Source organism: Brienomyrus brachyistius, chromosome 3 (genome assembly GCF_023856365.1).
Source record: "Brienomyrus brachyistius isolate T26 chromosome 3, BBRACH_0.4, whole genome shotgun sequence".
Classification (NCBI taxonomy): Eukaryota; Metazoa; Chordata; class Actinopteri; order Osteoglossiformes; family Mormyridae; genus Brienomyrus; species Brienomyrus brachyistius.
This window is the reverse complement of record NC_064535.1, coordinates 10709587-10725129: the sequence shown is the minus strand read 5'-3', so window position 1 is coordinate 10725129 and position 15543 is coordinate 10709587. Positions and strand designations below refer to the sequence as shown.

General features: G+C 35.8%; 2 protein-coding genes across 2 annotated transcripts; both read right to left on the bottom strand.

Moving 5' to 3' along the window:
• Positions 1 to 351: 351 nt before the first annotated feature.
• Positions 352 to 3423, bottom strand: LOC125738977 (RPE-retinal G protein-coupled receptor-like). Its single transcript, XM_049008555.1, has 7 exons — positions 3354 to 3423; positions 3013 to 3169; positions 2600 to 2721; positions 2328 to 2481; positions 2053 to 2170; positions 1621 to 1734; positions 352 to 996 (listed from the first exon to the last, which is right to left on the bottom strand). The coding sequence occupies exons 1-7, from the start codon at positions 3421 to 3423 to the stop codon at positions 874 to 876; spliced, it is 858 nt and encodes a 285-aa protein (XP_048864512.1). The 3' UTR covers positions 352 to 873.
• Positions 3424 to 6520: 3097 nt separating this feature from the next.
• hif1an (hypoxia inducible factor 1 subunit alpha inhibitor) lies at positions 6521 to 15323 on the bottom strand. Its single transcript, XM_049008973.1, has 8 exons — positions 14860 to 15323; positions 12970 to 13220; positions 10948 to 11096; positions 9877 to 10022; positions 9673 to 9779; positions 9500 to 9563; positions 9276 to 9386; positions 6521 to 7550 (listed from the first exon to the last, which is right to left on the bottom strand). Exons 1-8 carry the CDS (start codon positions 15040 to 15042, stop codon positions 7494 to 7496), a joined length of 1068 nt encoding a protein of 355 aa, XP_048864930.1. The 5' UTR covers positions 15043 to 15323; the 3' UTR covers positions 6521 to 7493.
• Positions 15324 to 15543: the final 220 nt, after the last annotated feature.

Below are 15543 nucleotides of genomic sequence, written 5' to 3'. Positions count from 1 at the left end.
ATGCTTAAGTATCTGACAAAAAATGCGTAAAATGTGTGTGGCATATTCATACAGCCCCTATGGCAAACGTAAAATTGAAAAATTTTGTGGAAAGTTTCTTGTGATCCTGACCAGGAAAAGTGTTCGGAAAATAGGTGAACAGTTGGAAGCAGTAAGTCTAGTCATCACCAGGAACGCCTTTACACAGGCCATGAAGACCGAATTTTTTTTAAATATATGTTTAGGAAAATCGGTGGTATGCCAGTCGATCGTTTCATGTACTTAAAATATGTAAATGAGTACCCCTGTATTTTCTTAAAATGATTCAATGGAGTTTCATATTTAAATTACTTTATCCACTTTTATTTGAACAATAGCGCATATACTGTTGTGTATAATTAAAAACAGGTTAGACAGACCATATTAAAATTACAGACTTAAGTGAAACAAAAAATTTTGTACATCCAGGCTAATTACATAAGGCCTCTTAAATCGTTTCACCTATTCACAGATAGTTGGTTAAGTATTCAAGATAAGCCATTAATGCCACATTTCTCTCAATATTAATGTCTTATTGGCTCCATTTGATCCGTTATGGCTCAATATGGACATGTACATGGTGTGTAAAATGGTATGGCACATCTATCCCAAAATATAAAGGTGTGATTAGAAGTTTGGTCATTCTAAAAATAATTCAGCTAAATCACAACCATAATAGTCACCAAGTCAACTAGATTTCAGGCAATACATAAATGAATACCCTCTCACTACACCTATTATTTAAATGATTAATCAGTGCCACACTGTGTGTTATGAATACAAATTATAAATATGCCAAATATCCTTAAGCGGAAATTGAAAAATAAAAAATTTGCTTTATTTGCAGTCACGACATTAACGGTTTTCACTCTTATGTCCATTAAGCAACTGCCAGATCCCCCACCTATAGTGTTCATTTCCAAAGGCATACAAGTAGGCATTGAATGTAGGGGATGTTTTTGCTAAAAGAGGAGGCACCTAGAAAAAAAACAGAAGAACAATATATTTGATAGTATAATTAAAAGCATTCAATATACACTGCCTGGCCAAACAATGTTTCATTGCACCGTTTTTAGCATTCATTATGGTGCACATTCATCAGTGTATTGTTTCCACATGCTTATGCGACATCTCAACATGTTTTTCATCCAGATTTGCATTAATTTCCTGTCGAGATCTTGTATCGATGATAAGCGAGATGAACCACTCCATAACTCCATCAAGTCGTCTTCAGCACATCTCAAAGATTTTCAGTGGGATTAAGGTCAAGACTCAGTGGTGGCCAGTTCATGTGTGAAAATCATTCCTCATGCTCCCTGAACCAATCTTTGACAGTTCAAACCCGATGAATCTTGGCATTATCGTCCTGGAATATGCGCATGCCAACAGGGAAGAGAAAATCCATTGACCGGACAACCTGGCCATTCAGGAGATTCAGTTGCTCTTCACTTTATTGCAGCAGAATGTTGCTGAGCTGTAATAATGATCCAGTCATCGGCTCCTAAGTACTCGCTGATTTAAATTCAAATGTTGACATTTTTTTTGGCCGGGCAGTGTATGTCATAAATACACTTTTTAAAATATTATAATAAATATAATTACCATTCTCAGCCTAGGTGACACAAGAGTGGCATCCTCAAAAACAGCATATAAGGACAGCATTGCATATGGAGCCCAGCAAAACAGCAATGTCTTCAAAGGAGTGCCAGGATTAAACTAGAAATGAATGAATTTTTTGCAATTAGAATTTTTATTGAGCTAATAACCAAAACAGCACATACATATAGATGTGGTGTTGCAAGAACATCACATATTCCAGTTAAAAATTAAAAGTTAAAAGCAATGCTCTTTTTCTGCAACAAAACCAGTGGGATTCTTTATTACTGACATTGATTCAGGTTAAATAAGCAATTATCTCAAAAATTATTTTATATGTTGCTGTGCACTAAGGCACAGGTACTGACCTTTGCTTGTGTCCCATAAAAAAGTTATGCAACAGTGACAGAACAGCACTCGAAATGCGAACAATCTCACCTTATATTGGCCGGTCTTCTTAAATTTTCTTTCAATTGATTGGTAAGAACTCATAACGGTGACAGCTTGTATAAACAGATTGCAAACAGCCATTGGGAGCATATAGGACACGTAGTTCCTTAAGGAAATTCAGAATGCATTACGTTACAATATGGCTTAATTTCCAAAATGATACGCTAATCAAGCTCACTTCTTAACATTGACAAAAGGCTCTTAGGATCTTAAGTGTTACTATATTCTTCTGATACTGTTTTACAACGTACTGACTGGTGTACCTGTCACCTTTGGAATAATCCAGAGTACAGCATGTTCTGAGGGGTTCATAAGCATATTCTCCCCATCCAAGCAATGGCATGGCAGACCAAAATCCAGTAAAACACCAGATGAACAAGACCAGGGGAATTACATGACTCCATTGTAACTTCGTTCCTAAATAGGACATTGGGGAATTAGGATATGATGAGAATTCTTAATTAACGGTTATCTAACCCTTAAAATTTCTGTGCGTCTGGTTTCTCTGTGCATTATTTTCTGTGGTTCTACTTACTTGTACAGTATTGATGGTACCTGTCCCAAGCAATTGCAGCAATAAAATTAATGCTAGCAAGGGCAGTTAAAAATCCTTGAAAACCATGAGTCTGACATCCCTCTGACCCATAGGGCCAATATCTGTGGAACAGATGTAAACGTGTTAACAAGCACTTAATGGAATGGGCTATTTCATTACTCAGATTTAGAAAAAATGTGTAAACAGCAATTGTATTTCACTGACATAAGTAGCTAAATAGACTTATGTAAAAAAAAAACATTAATTACCAACATAGATATTTGAAAACTAGAAAAAAATACAATTTGTACAGTGTTATCAAACTGTATATACAGGAATCAACATTGCATATTGTATAATTTATGATGATTTATTTTAAGCAGCAATAAAAAGTCGTCAGTTATTTTTTTTACCCCAAAAAGCTTGAGAATGCTGCAACAGTCGCATTTATGCATATTCCAATGTCAGCCATTGCCAGGCTAAACACTAGGAAATTACTTGGGGTTCGTAATTGTCGTATTTTGAAGAAAGAAACAAGTGTGAGAGCATTGAGAGAGAATCCCACCAGACCTGAAATAAAAATGAAAGCAAGTGTAGAGAGAAGAAAACATTAAAACATTAAGCATTTAAATTCCCTATTAAAACCGATGAGCTGATATATTTCACTACAAAGTGTTTCAAGAACTCAGTAATAATTTGACTAATAATTATGACAATGCAAATCTTTCTAAGTTCTTTTTCGTCAGTAGCTTACCTTCAAGAAAAAGAATGCCTCCTATTGAGAAAACGTCCAAGTCACTGAATCCCTCAGGTGAAGTCACCATTTTCACCATTTTCTTTTTGACAAAATTGTTTTTTTAACAAAACTTTGCTGTTTGATAATGCATCACCGTTTGACTATCTAGTTTGTCTTGATATCCCTTAGTGTATTCATGAGGCATTCTTTTAACGGGAAAGCATGCACGCTGTTAAGTCCCAAGAAGAATTTTAATGAATATGACTGAACAGCTAATCCAATTAGCACGTATAATAAGGCAATTGTGTCCTGGAAGGCCAGTGTTACCTAATCAGTTCGTGCTTTTCGGGTATTATATTGAAACTAGCATATGGGAATTTTATTTTTCATTAACAGAAGTTCAAGTTAACCTGAATAACATGAATTCACTTTAACCATACAAATACACTCTCCTGCGGCATCATTATTGTCGTTATGACACATTTGTTCTTTAGCTATTTAAGATAAAATGCTTCGTATATTTTAAAACAATGAAATAAGTTTAGTTTTTATTATTATTATTATTATTATTGTAATTGTTGTAAATGCACCATTCTAAGAATAGGCATTTAAATGCATTGAATTAGAAACAATGGTTTCATTGTCTTATGAAATGAACTGGCCACGTAATAATAAGATTGTGAACCTTGGTAAAGCTACATAAAATGATTAAAATACCACAGACAAGTTTTCTTTCTTTTATTAGTAATTTTTATACTGTGAACATTTTTGCACAGGGTCTGGAAAGGCTAACATATTGATAGCATGTTCACATATTTTAAATACAGTTTATGCAGTCTTTGTTAATTAATTAAAGCTGAAAATGGAACTCTGTAATGTCTTCAACGTGCTTTAGCCTCTTTGGAAATGGGGTAAGGTAGAATCCAGTTCAGAAAGATACAAATACTACCTCACAGCAGGAGTGTTGGAGAAAACGTGACGGTTAGACCTTCTAGGAGGGTTTGGAGTCTGGTAAATGTAATACTTCGTATTTTATATATATATAAAAAACTGCTCATTATCTTAATAACATGCATACCTCATGCTTAGATAAATATTCAAGCTCCTATAGGTATAATTTAACAGTCATCCAGAAATCCTCTGCATAGCAGCAGCTGCAAGCCACTAATCACCATGAACAGAGAGTGCGATTTTTGTTGCGTTCTATTCGAACTTGGAAGTCGGAATTTCTGAGTTCCTAGTCGAAATTTCAGCTGGAACACCCCCTGAAGTTGGAATTCCGGCTTGGAAAGTCAGAGCACCCTCTAGAACCCTGAAAGCTGTAGTTAGTTAATGTCTGTTATTGTTACAATTGTTGTGTCGGTGTCCCCATCTCTCCCCCCCCCCCCCTTTTTTTTTTAATCACGGTACTAGGACAGGTGAGTTTGGAGCAGCCACACTCTTTACACTATACCTTTAATTTAATGTAAAATAAAGTTGTCCTCTGAAGAGGGGGAGTGGTGGTGAGCAATTAGGAAAAAAGAAAGCTGTAGTTATACACTGTTTATTAGCACTTCCGTGTGGCTCATTAAGTACACACACTGTCCAACTACTGTGGATATGTTGAAATGCTGTTTGTATGTGCAAAATAGCATGTAATGTGTTGTTATCAACTGGTATGGCTAAGAATGGCTAGAACTGGGGCCTATTTCAGAAAGCTGGATCTTTTTGCTTGGCTGGAAAACTTGTCAGATTTTGCTAGTCTGGGCTAAATGTAAGTGAATGAAGATAAAGGCCATTTAAACCTGGGTACCTTTATCCAGTAAGCAAGCAGCTCTGACTTTCAAGGTAAATGGGATGCAGCATATCTTCCCTGGCATGGCTAAAATCTGAATCATGTAGAAGAGAGAAAGCGACTGGTAAGCAGGTTGGATTGCACCCACCCACTTGGAGGAAGACGTATTTTCAAGAACAATTTAAGTTTGTTGGCTGTTCTTAGAGATGCCCTTTTGCTAATATGAATGCCTCGATTGAGAACTGTGGCCCTTTGTCAGACACAACAGTCATTGATGTCCCAATGGTAGACAAAGACTTCTTTGATAGTCTGAATTGTAAGTGCAGAGTAAGTGGACCTGAGCAGTGTTTCTTCGATGTACCATGAGAAGTAATCCATGATTAGCAGGCAAGTCTTCTTGGGCCACTCGATCGGATCCATCTCTATATTGTATTCTGTTTTTCCAGCAGACTTTACATCAATCTATTATTTGACTTATCAGGGAACAGATAGCCAACATATAGACTCCTTAAATTCCCTAAAATCCCCTCAAGGGACCTCTGTAGTTTCTCCACTTATAGAGATGGTTGCATTACTAATCCCTCTCCTAATAGTATTTATTAAGCTTGATAACCTCTTTTTTAACTTTGCCCATAGTACCTCTTGGTGTCTGTTAATCCTCTTTATATATGTCACTGGACAGCCTGATACCGAATACAAACAGCTGATGCTAAACCTCGTCTCAGTTGTGTTAGAGCACTGCAGAGCCATGTTTCGAGGGCTTAGTTCCCATCTCATCTTCTTATTTGGTCTCTGCCCAAATCCATTCTATTCTTCAACCATTCTTTCAGTAGCATTGGGACTGGGTCCATCTGAGATGAAAGTTTTGCCAGGCAGTTTCACTATGCCTGTGAAATAATAGACATCTGTCAAGCAAGTTGGTCCAGTCACTTGCACATTTTATTCTCTCCCTGACCTGCTCACCAGTGCAGGCTTGAAGCCGGACTGGGGAAGACAATGCTGTGGCTCGCAATCCTTTCCTCTTAACGCTCCTTTGTGGTCAACTTGTGTCACAAGCCTAATTCCTGGTGGACTGTCACGTTACATAACACAAAGGTTAAGGAAATGGCTGCCCTGTAGGAATCTAATTAGCCAACTCATTAACTTACCTGACACTGCACAAACACATTTAACTACACAGCATGTCTGTTTCAAACCATGTCTAGGAACTGCACCATCATGCTTTTAAATAAGCCTTTAAGCGTTTCAAATCTTGGGACACAAAAGGTTTTCATAGCGATTTGATAATATTTTGGCCTTACTGAATATGACCAGCAATATTTGAAGGATTTAGGTCTTAAAATATGTGCAGTTAAAGATCTTAAAGCAATTTGCACAATGTGGTTAAAAATCAGCAATACTCCGAAAGACATTAAGTGACAAAGCAATTAACTGCCATTTTTAATTGGGATTTTTGTTAAACGATGATCAGGTGAGGATTGAAACTAATAGTTTAAAAATATATATAAAACACACACAACAAGAAATTCATATATTCAGCTATATTCATATTTAAACTCCATATCAACTAGCTGATGAATATCACTACAGACATTTACAAAAAAAATCAATCCAGTGTTTTGGAACACATGTGCCTACTGTCCTGGTGAACCAAACAAAACATGTAATATTAATGCAAATGTCACCATGCACCTACTTTCCTATATCATCTCTTTGTGTTTTTGTCATTCTTAGAATTTTGGATACTGTGATAATTTATAAAGTACTATATAATTTGTCGTACTTTATTTGGTATAATTACTGCACTGCGATGTGCAAAGAGGATCCCAACATCATCATAGCCAATAAATACATTACAAAATGCTACCTGACACTTAGCAAAACTTCCAGGGAGCATTTACATTTTCTAAATATATTCTATATATATATAAAAAAGAGAGATTTATGTTAAACAAAAACTGAAAATGGGACGATAAGTTAATACTGAATAATGTGCATTATTCTAACTCTGTCCAATATTTGAACATTAACAAAGCAATATAGGGCATATTTCACTGTACAAAGAAAGAGCCCAATAACACTCACAAATTTTGTTTGATTACCAAATTACGATTGTGTCTTTTCAGTCATCAAGCTATATTTAATTTACAACTCACCCTATACAATAACTATTATTGAAAACATCATTCACTTGTAATATCTTAGCATCATAAATGACATTTTAAATGACAATCATAAATCAGGAATATTTACACATTTTTTTGGAATCAAATAAAGATGATAAATAGGCAAATGTGTTCAAGTAGTAGTGCATGCACTTGTAGCTTCGACATGCGTACAAAAATAGAAATGAAAGCACACAGGGAACAAAGGCGATGACAGCACTAGCTGAAATTCTGTTCATATCTCCCCTTGATCATTGTGTTCAGTAGAGGCCCAACCTGGGAAGAAGAGGCAGAAGCTTCAAATTATTTGGCTGACAGAAGGAGGTGGCAACAAATAATAAATTAATAACAATAATAATAATAAAGCAGCAGTAGTAGTAGACATTCAGAACATTATGGTTTAAGACCTTCCATTGCACAGAATTATTATATTGTGAATGTACTCTGTGATAAGACATTTGCTGCCACATTAGTGTTTAAGTGTGTAACACAGTTCAGTGTTTTTGTATATTCTATCACAGAGTCAAACAGAAAAAAATGTCACTGTAAAACACCTAAAATATTTTATAGGACGTCAAAGCTTAACAGCACAAGAAACTCAAAATGCATTCCTTATCACAAACAAAACAGTGCTGCTTTCTGAAACACGTCTTTTAATATGTGGGGCTCTCACACAGATATTTGTTTACCTTTATGGTATGTAGCACCAAGAACAGGAATAGAATACGCAGTATTTTATTTTCATTAATTCTTGAAATTTGACAGCACCATTCAAAGCTGACTAAATCAGATTAAATCAGACCACCAGTGCGCTTTCCATATGCTTAGGCAGAAATATGAGACTGCAAATTTACTCTAAGCACAGGCTTAACATGTGTCCTTCTGGGAAAACGTGTAATGAGAGTAGAGAAACAAAGAAGTAGGCCCTTTAACGAGCATTTAATTTAAAAAGCAGCTATACATGGGAAATGGTTAGGCTACCACTGGAATACAAAAAAGTGCTGAAATGAAAATCAACAGCATTGAATGGTAGGATCTCATATTATCCTACAATTATCCTCAGTAACAATACCATACTGTTTAATAAGACAATTTAAATGTTAAAAGGGTGAATTCTAATTCAATTCAATAGTTTTCCAGGAGGACAGTGGTGTAACAGGGTTGTTGTTTTGCTAGGGGTTTGCATGATACACACCACAGAGCACATTTATTACATTTGGAGGAAAAAAAAAACTTGGAAAAAAAATACATATATTACAAAAATATCTGTGAAACTGGAGCTTGGCAGAGAAGAAAAAATATGCTGCTGAACTGGAGTTAATTAATGCATAAGAACAACATTTAGTGTTATGCACATTCCTATTAATAAAAGTAGTCACAGAATCTGAAATTGAAATTTATTTTAGGAATTTTAGACAAAAACTGAAGAGTAACACATTGTTATATTATATTATAAAACCACTGTCAGATACTTCATTATGTTTTGGAAGACTTATACTATCTAACCTGTTTAGCTAATTTTATATATATACTTTACTTATATATTTTATATATATACTTTATTAATTACTTTAATAACAACAACTTAGTTTATAAGAATATCTTATAAACACGCCTTAAATGTGGCTTCCCACTCTCCCCCCAAACTCATACAGCACAGTGACAAGTTATTAATATCCACTGATGCTTTATATCATATATAATTTCATCATATTCCACACTGTAGTGGTACTCTGAGAATATTAGGATAAAATTATTTGGGGCTAACCAGGTTGAGACCACCAGTTATCTTATTATTTTGGTGAAATAATCAATTACATTTAATGATTTTTTTTCTTCTATCTATAATAAATGGATATATAATGTATCACAAGAATGCATCTTTTGCAAAACACCAACCACTCCCCAACTTAGAATAAGAATTTTTATTTTTTTTGCTTTTTAGGCCCTTGATACTTCTTAATAAACTTAAACTACAAAATGTTTATAATATATCTGTACCTCATGTGGATTTCCCAAAGCTTCGCCCAGCATTTTCTCTATGTTCCGCATAATAGCCACCTTCTGGTGAGCTTTTAAAGGGTACTCTATCCTCTTTGGAGTAGGTGCTCCCTACAAGAAGCAAAGGACATTTTCAGATACAATAAAATAAAACAACAATACAGTTTCAGAATTAAATATTGTAAATCAGACTTTCTGCTTCTCTCACTGCAAGAACTACATACCTTATACCAGAAATTGACTGTGATAGTCACTCCTCCATTTAACAAGGATTCAATGTGATGCCACCTGGGACATTTACAAAGCAAAAAAAAAACAAACAAACAAACCATTTTTTAGATGCTAGATAATGACAATTAAACCAATTTTTACTCAGAGTGCTGATGTATGCTCTTACCAGTACATTGGGATATACAGCACGTCTCCTGGCCCTACCACAGTCTCATATCCAAGGACATTTTTAAATTTAGGAAATCTTTCATAGTCAGGATTTTCAAAATCAACCTAAAATTATACAAACAAATTTCCAGTTAAAAAAGTATAAACTCTACATCATACACATGAATGTAGGACATGTCTGTGTTATATACTGAAGCTTTACCTGACTCTGTCTGTCGCAGGGATGATGAACAGGGAAAGGGTAAAGACACTCAAACTGATCAGGAGGGAAAAGGATGCATCTTTTGTAACCTTTTATTTGTGCAAAGAAGTTCTGTTGTTCATCATAATGTGCAGGAGTTACATTCCCTACAAACAAGGAAAAATATACTGACATTAATATTTTATGTGCATCACTAACATTGAACCCGTTATAATTCACAATCTCAACTATCACACTTATAAAACGATAAAAGAAAAAAAAAAACAAGCAGCAAAATTAATTAGTTCATGCAGCTGTAATGGGATATAATGCTACAATGGAAAATCTTACATTTTACAAAATCTAAGACTGACTACAGTACAAGCAGTCAATGAAAATAAGAGGTTTAGTCATAACCTGTCATATTTCTTTGAAAATTTCACTTAATTTTCTGTACACACACACACTCACACACGCACACACACACACACACACACAATCTGCTCCAGATTCCAGAAGGAAACACGTGTAAAGCTGTTATTATGGCATGTCGTTAGGGCCAAACAAGCGGTCTTTGAAGATGCAAATTTAACTGTCGGAAAAACTTTAATACTTAACTACTAAATTATTGAACTAATTCAAAAATTGCTTTATATGAATTTTATCGTTAAACAAAACATAAGAGCAGAATTTAGTTGGAAATATAGTAGAAAAACCAAGTGGGTTGTGTTATTTCTAAACCTAGTTCAGTTCATGACAGTGAACTTTCCAAACACATTAAAAGAAAAATCTACTATTTGTTTCTATTTATTTCAAGGCAATTCGATTTTGCATTTATCCCGGTTATATCACTCCACATGGCTGCACTGAGTCTTCTTTCACGTTAAACACAAAGTTTATCCGCATATCTCCATGTTCTTTTCCCACCTAAAGCTGACTGTGGCACAGACCAGATTACACGGTCGCCTAAGATTCAAGTCGCCAAAGCCTAGCACAGACGTAATGAGCTTACAGACAGACTCTACAGACTGAACTGCATGGTATCTAAGTCAGTAACAAGTATGTGGAAATGGTGGAAAGTGTGCACGTTACCTTCCATGCCTATGAGTAGAAGGTTAGAGGTTAGCTGTCCCCAGTTGTGTTTGGCTTGCTGCTTGTTGATCCAGTTCCAGTTGAAGCCCAGAAAATCCACAACGATTTTTCGTCCTACTGTATCATTCAGTGTCTGTTGCAAGTAAACTCTGAAACCAGGAAAACACAAAATAACCATCAAAGGAGCACAGGCTTTGAAATAAGGTACTTAATCCTAATTTTGATTCATTTTAAATATAATCAAACATTTATGGAGCCTCCCAGTGGGGCACCAAATAAAGCATAATGCATCTTAAAGCAGGGACAACAAGCTTTATCTCCACTGTGGCACCTATGGTGTGGAGGCTCACATTCACATTGGATTAGGCTGCATTTCTTCTCAATGTCCCACACAATGCCCTGTTACAGCAAGTGAAACTGTGAAACCTGCAACTGGTACAGTATGTGCACCTGTTCACACAAGTGTGCTGTGTTGAGAGTGAAATTTATAATGGAGCTTTGTTGCAGACTGCTACAGGTGAATTAACCCAACCATGTTGTAGTAGATCCAATGACTCCCCAGCTTCATTAGTCCATTACAGGAGGATCTTTACCTTGAATCCAAAATATCATCAAATAACATTTTACCATTATGTAAATGTCCACTCACTTCCTTCAGGCTGTAGTAGGGCTGCACAATATTGGAAAATTTTCAAATATCATGATGTGATTTTTTTTTGTGAAACTGCACTATTAATAAGGCAAAAAACAGGAGTTTAAAATATTGCTAAAAAGAACTTATCTACCAAATGAGTGCATCAAATAAGTCAGTGGTGTTCATGCCAATCAAAAATATTTCCATACAGCAGAAGGGTAGTGTCTTTTAGTGACTATCACTTGTTCAGTTTGTTAAACTCACAAAAACATCACACCATCTAGGAGTGACTTCAACAGGAAGGATGAAAATGATTATGACTGACTTCAAGAGTGTATGCAAAGGTCATGCAAATGGACTGATGGTAAACTTTACACTGTTTTTTTTTTTAAACATATACTACATAATCTTGAAAAGGAGCAATCATTAAGACTGAATGGTTGCTAAGTTTTGTTTCCTATGACAGAGCGAAACATAGTAATGATAATCTCCAATTAGCGAATGTTATCAGGAGGACCTCCCAATGAATTTTATCACAGATTTCAAAACACTGGAACTGTATTAAAAAACAGCATTGCTTTTGACAAATACCATATACCACAATAGGACAGTATAAAAGTTTAATCTCAACCCAGCTGTCGTGGTCCTGGTGATGCGACAATTACATGTGCATAACATGCACGGCGATACTAGTATATCGACGATACTAGCCCTAAACTATATATAGTGTTTTGGTCTCCAAAATATATATATATATATATATTTTACATATTTAGCGGATCCAAAGAGATGCACAAGTGAGGGGAATAACACATCCATTACATGCATGCCGTCAAACAGTCGAATAGGCATAAATGCAGCTAGACAGTGAAGTGCAAAACAAAGTATTAATTCTCAAATGATCATGCAGGTTCTTCCGATTAAATGATCCAATTTTGCGTGAATGACTACCATGCATAAAATTGTTAACCAATAAATAAAATCATTTAGCGTAAAGGTCACAGATAAACCTCTCTTTAAATGTTAAGTTGGAAAAAAGGCCACAGAAACAGCAGCAGAAGTTGCTGGGTAATACATTAATATGTACATTAAATATAATTTTATAATTAAGTGAAAGTCATGACGACATGATAACAATGACAACAATTTCTCCATAAAATCATGAAATACAGATTTGCAGAGAACCAGAATAATATCTTTGGAAGCACAGAGTATGATACACCTTGGATGAAAAGCCAAACTACCACAGGGCATGGGTACATGCAATTGACTTAAACCACATATGTTGCACACTGACTACACAATACTGAATGACAACAGATGACTTTCAGGAAATCACGGTAATACATTATATAGTTTTTTTTTTTAAGTTACACTATACACATTACCTCTCGTCACCACCCGATTCTTCAATTTCCTCTACTTTTTCCACAAATTCTGCAAATTTCATTTCCGTACGTCGTGACATCGGTACAAAGTTTTCAAAGTTCACCATTTTTTTCTCATCAAAGTAGAGAAACTTGTGGTTTTGGGCAATATACACTGAAAAATCTCCATTTCCCATGTTCTCCTTCAGGTAGTTCAGGTCCCATTTAAGCGCAGGATACACAAGATTCGTATCTGTTAAGACAACTGGCTCCTGCAAACAGAAAGCATTTAATTGGAAAGTAGCATCATTTTTAGCACTTACTATCTTGTGAGTGAGTGTAACTCACAAGTAATTCCAAAACAAAAAAATAAATTTAAGCTTTTTAGCTGCCAAGTCATCAATACAAAAGCACTATTCTATTTACCCAAAATTAAAATACTTTAAAAGTTGTTTTAAGATAATTTTCCCACACATAATACACAAGAAATATTTATCAGGGTCAACTTATACTGCTCTGGAAATGAAAATAAAACAAAGATTATTTCCAAGAAACAATACATGCCATCCTCTAGTGGTGCACCAATATGGAAATTTTGACCAATTGCAATAATCAATACATTTCTGTCTAATATCACCGATACAGATACCCTCTGAGCCACTTGCCAAGCATGGGTTCGAGAGATGCCGGCGGTGAAACTTGAAACATGCCAGCTGTCCCATGTAGGGTGGTACTTTCTCATCATACCACCGTGATTAGACCATTCAGAAAATACAATTTTATTCAACCCCAGCCTTCCACCTCATACCTAAATGCTGCACTCAGTACAGCAGCATCCTATGTTCCTTTGCACTAAAGGTGCAAAGTTGCCGGTATCCCAAGGATGGAAACAACTACCTGCGGTGTTTCATCTGAAGATATGCTTTTAGTTATATAGCATCCTGTACCAGAAAAGCCAAAGGCCAGAGTGCTCCCAAACAATTCAAATTAAACTTAAGTTAATTTTCAGTTTTATTTCAAGCATTTTAAATTAACCGCAAAAAAGCAGTGGCAGATTTTAGATTAACACAAAAACTGTATGTGGCATAATATTAACTAGGCATGATAGGTTCCCACGTCAATAACACTATATGGCTGACATGTTTCTCAGAATATAAATTAGAAGACAGACAATTCACAGCATGCTCCCTTTAATTTTATTCCCATCAATACATAAACGTTAATCATGAAGTTGATCATTTTAGACGCCGAAAAGTACGCAGACTGAGTTACTAGCTAAACTTATTTTTTATTTTCCAGTTTCCAGAAGTTCCTTACTTGATATGACATTTAAATTAGCTGCAACCTCTATCAAAGGCACATTTAACAGAAGGACAATTTAGTGGACTACATGCCTAGCTATACAGTAAACTGACTCCGTGGACAAAGCCACTCAATTGACTTAGACACACATATTAGGCATACACCTCATGATTCTAAACAAATACATTTAAATGCAAAATTATTGTAAGACTTTAATCACACCAACTGGAACTGGTTTATAAAAATCCTTTATGAAGTATTATCACAGTTTATGATTTTTAAGTGATCAAACAAAGCATCCACTAGCTAATACTAACCACCCTGCGCATATTCATAAGACAGAAGCCGAAAGACAACAGCCTTGTACATTCCTGAGTATGTAAACCACTGTCATTGCCTAAAAATCCGCATAGACCCAAATTTCCTGGATTTTAAAATACAGTGAAGTTAGCGGACACAGAAACATATGGCCAAACGTGACCGGCTAACGTTATTTTAAAAGGAGGAGTGTTTCAGCTACGCGGCTCGCTACCGTCGCTATTTATGGTCATATCTTCCTATCCTGCTGTATCGCTGGGCATTCTGGCAAAAAGCGTCCGACAGATTTACCTCATTGTTTATGAGTATCTCCGCTCGGGGGTCAGTATGAGAGAGTCGCGGGATAGGCCTGGTTTGAAAAGGGTACTTCCGAAGCTGAGACTCGCTCCATGCCGAACTGTGGCTTTCCGAGTCTGCCGTACTGCTTTCGGTGCCTGATGTATCGGATTCAGGTGCCACGGTTGCCGCTGCCATGCCTAAAGGTGTAGCGAAGCTTTCGCCGCCTTAGCCGTGCTGCTAATTCTAAAGAAGTCTCACAAACTTTCTTCCAATGTAAATATTTAAGGTAAAATTTCAGTTAAAAATGTATCCGGTATCATACGCGGACGATTCAGAAACTTCTGTACGCAGTAAACAAAGATGTAAATACATATGTAAATAAGAAGGGACGAATCACGCAGAAACGTAAAAAGGCATAGCGGAAATCGCGACGCTTGCAGTGTTATAGCTACTAAAAAATACTATGACATCTAGCGTACTGAATGATCTATTACAGACTAGTCATGAAAATTGCGCTGCAGCGGTCGACGCTCTAGCTGCAGACGAAATACGGTGGCCATGGAGTACAAAAGACTTGTAAAAACGAACGAAGCCGAAAAGCATGCGAAGTGCAAATGATAAAACAGCACAGAGAAAGCAAATGGGAAATATACAGATGGAAAATGAATTAAAATTAATATTAAAAGAAAGTCACAC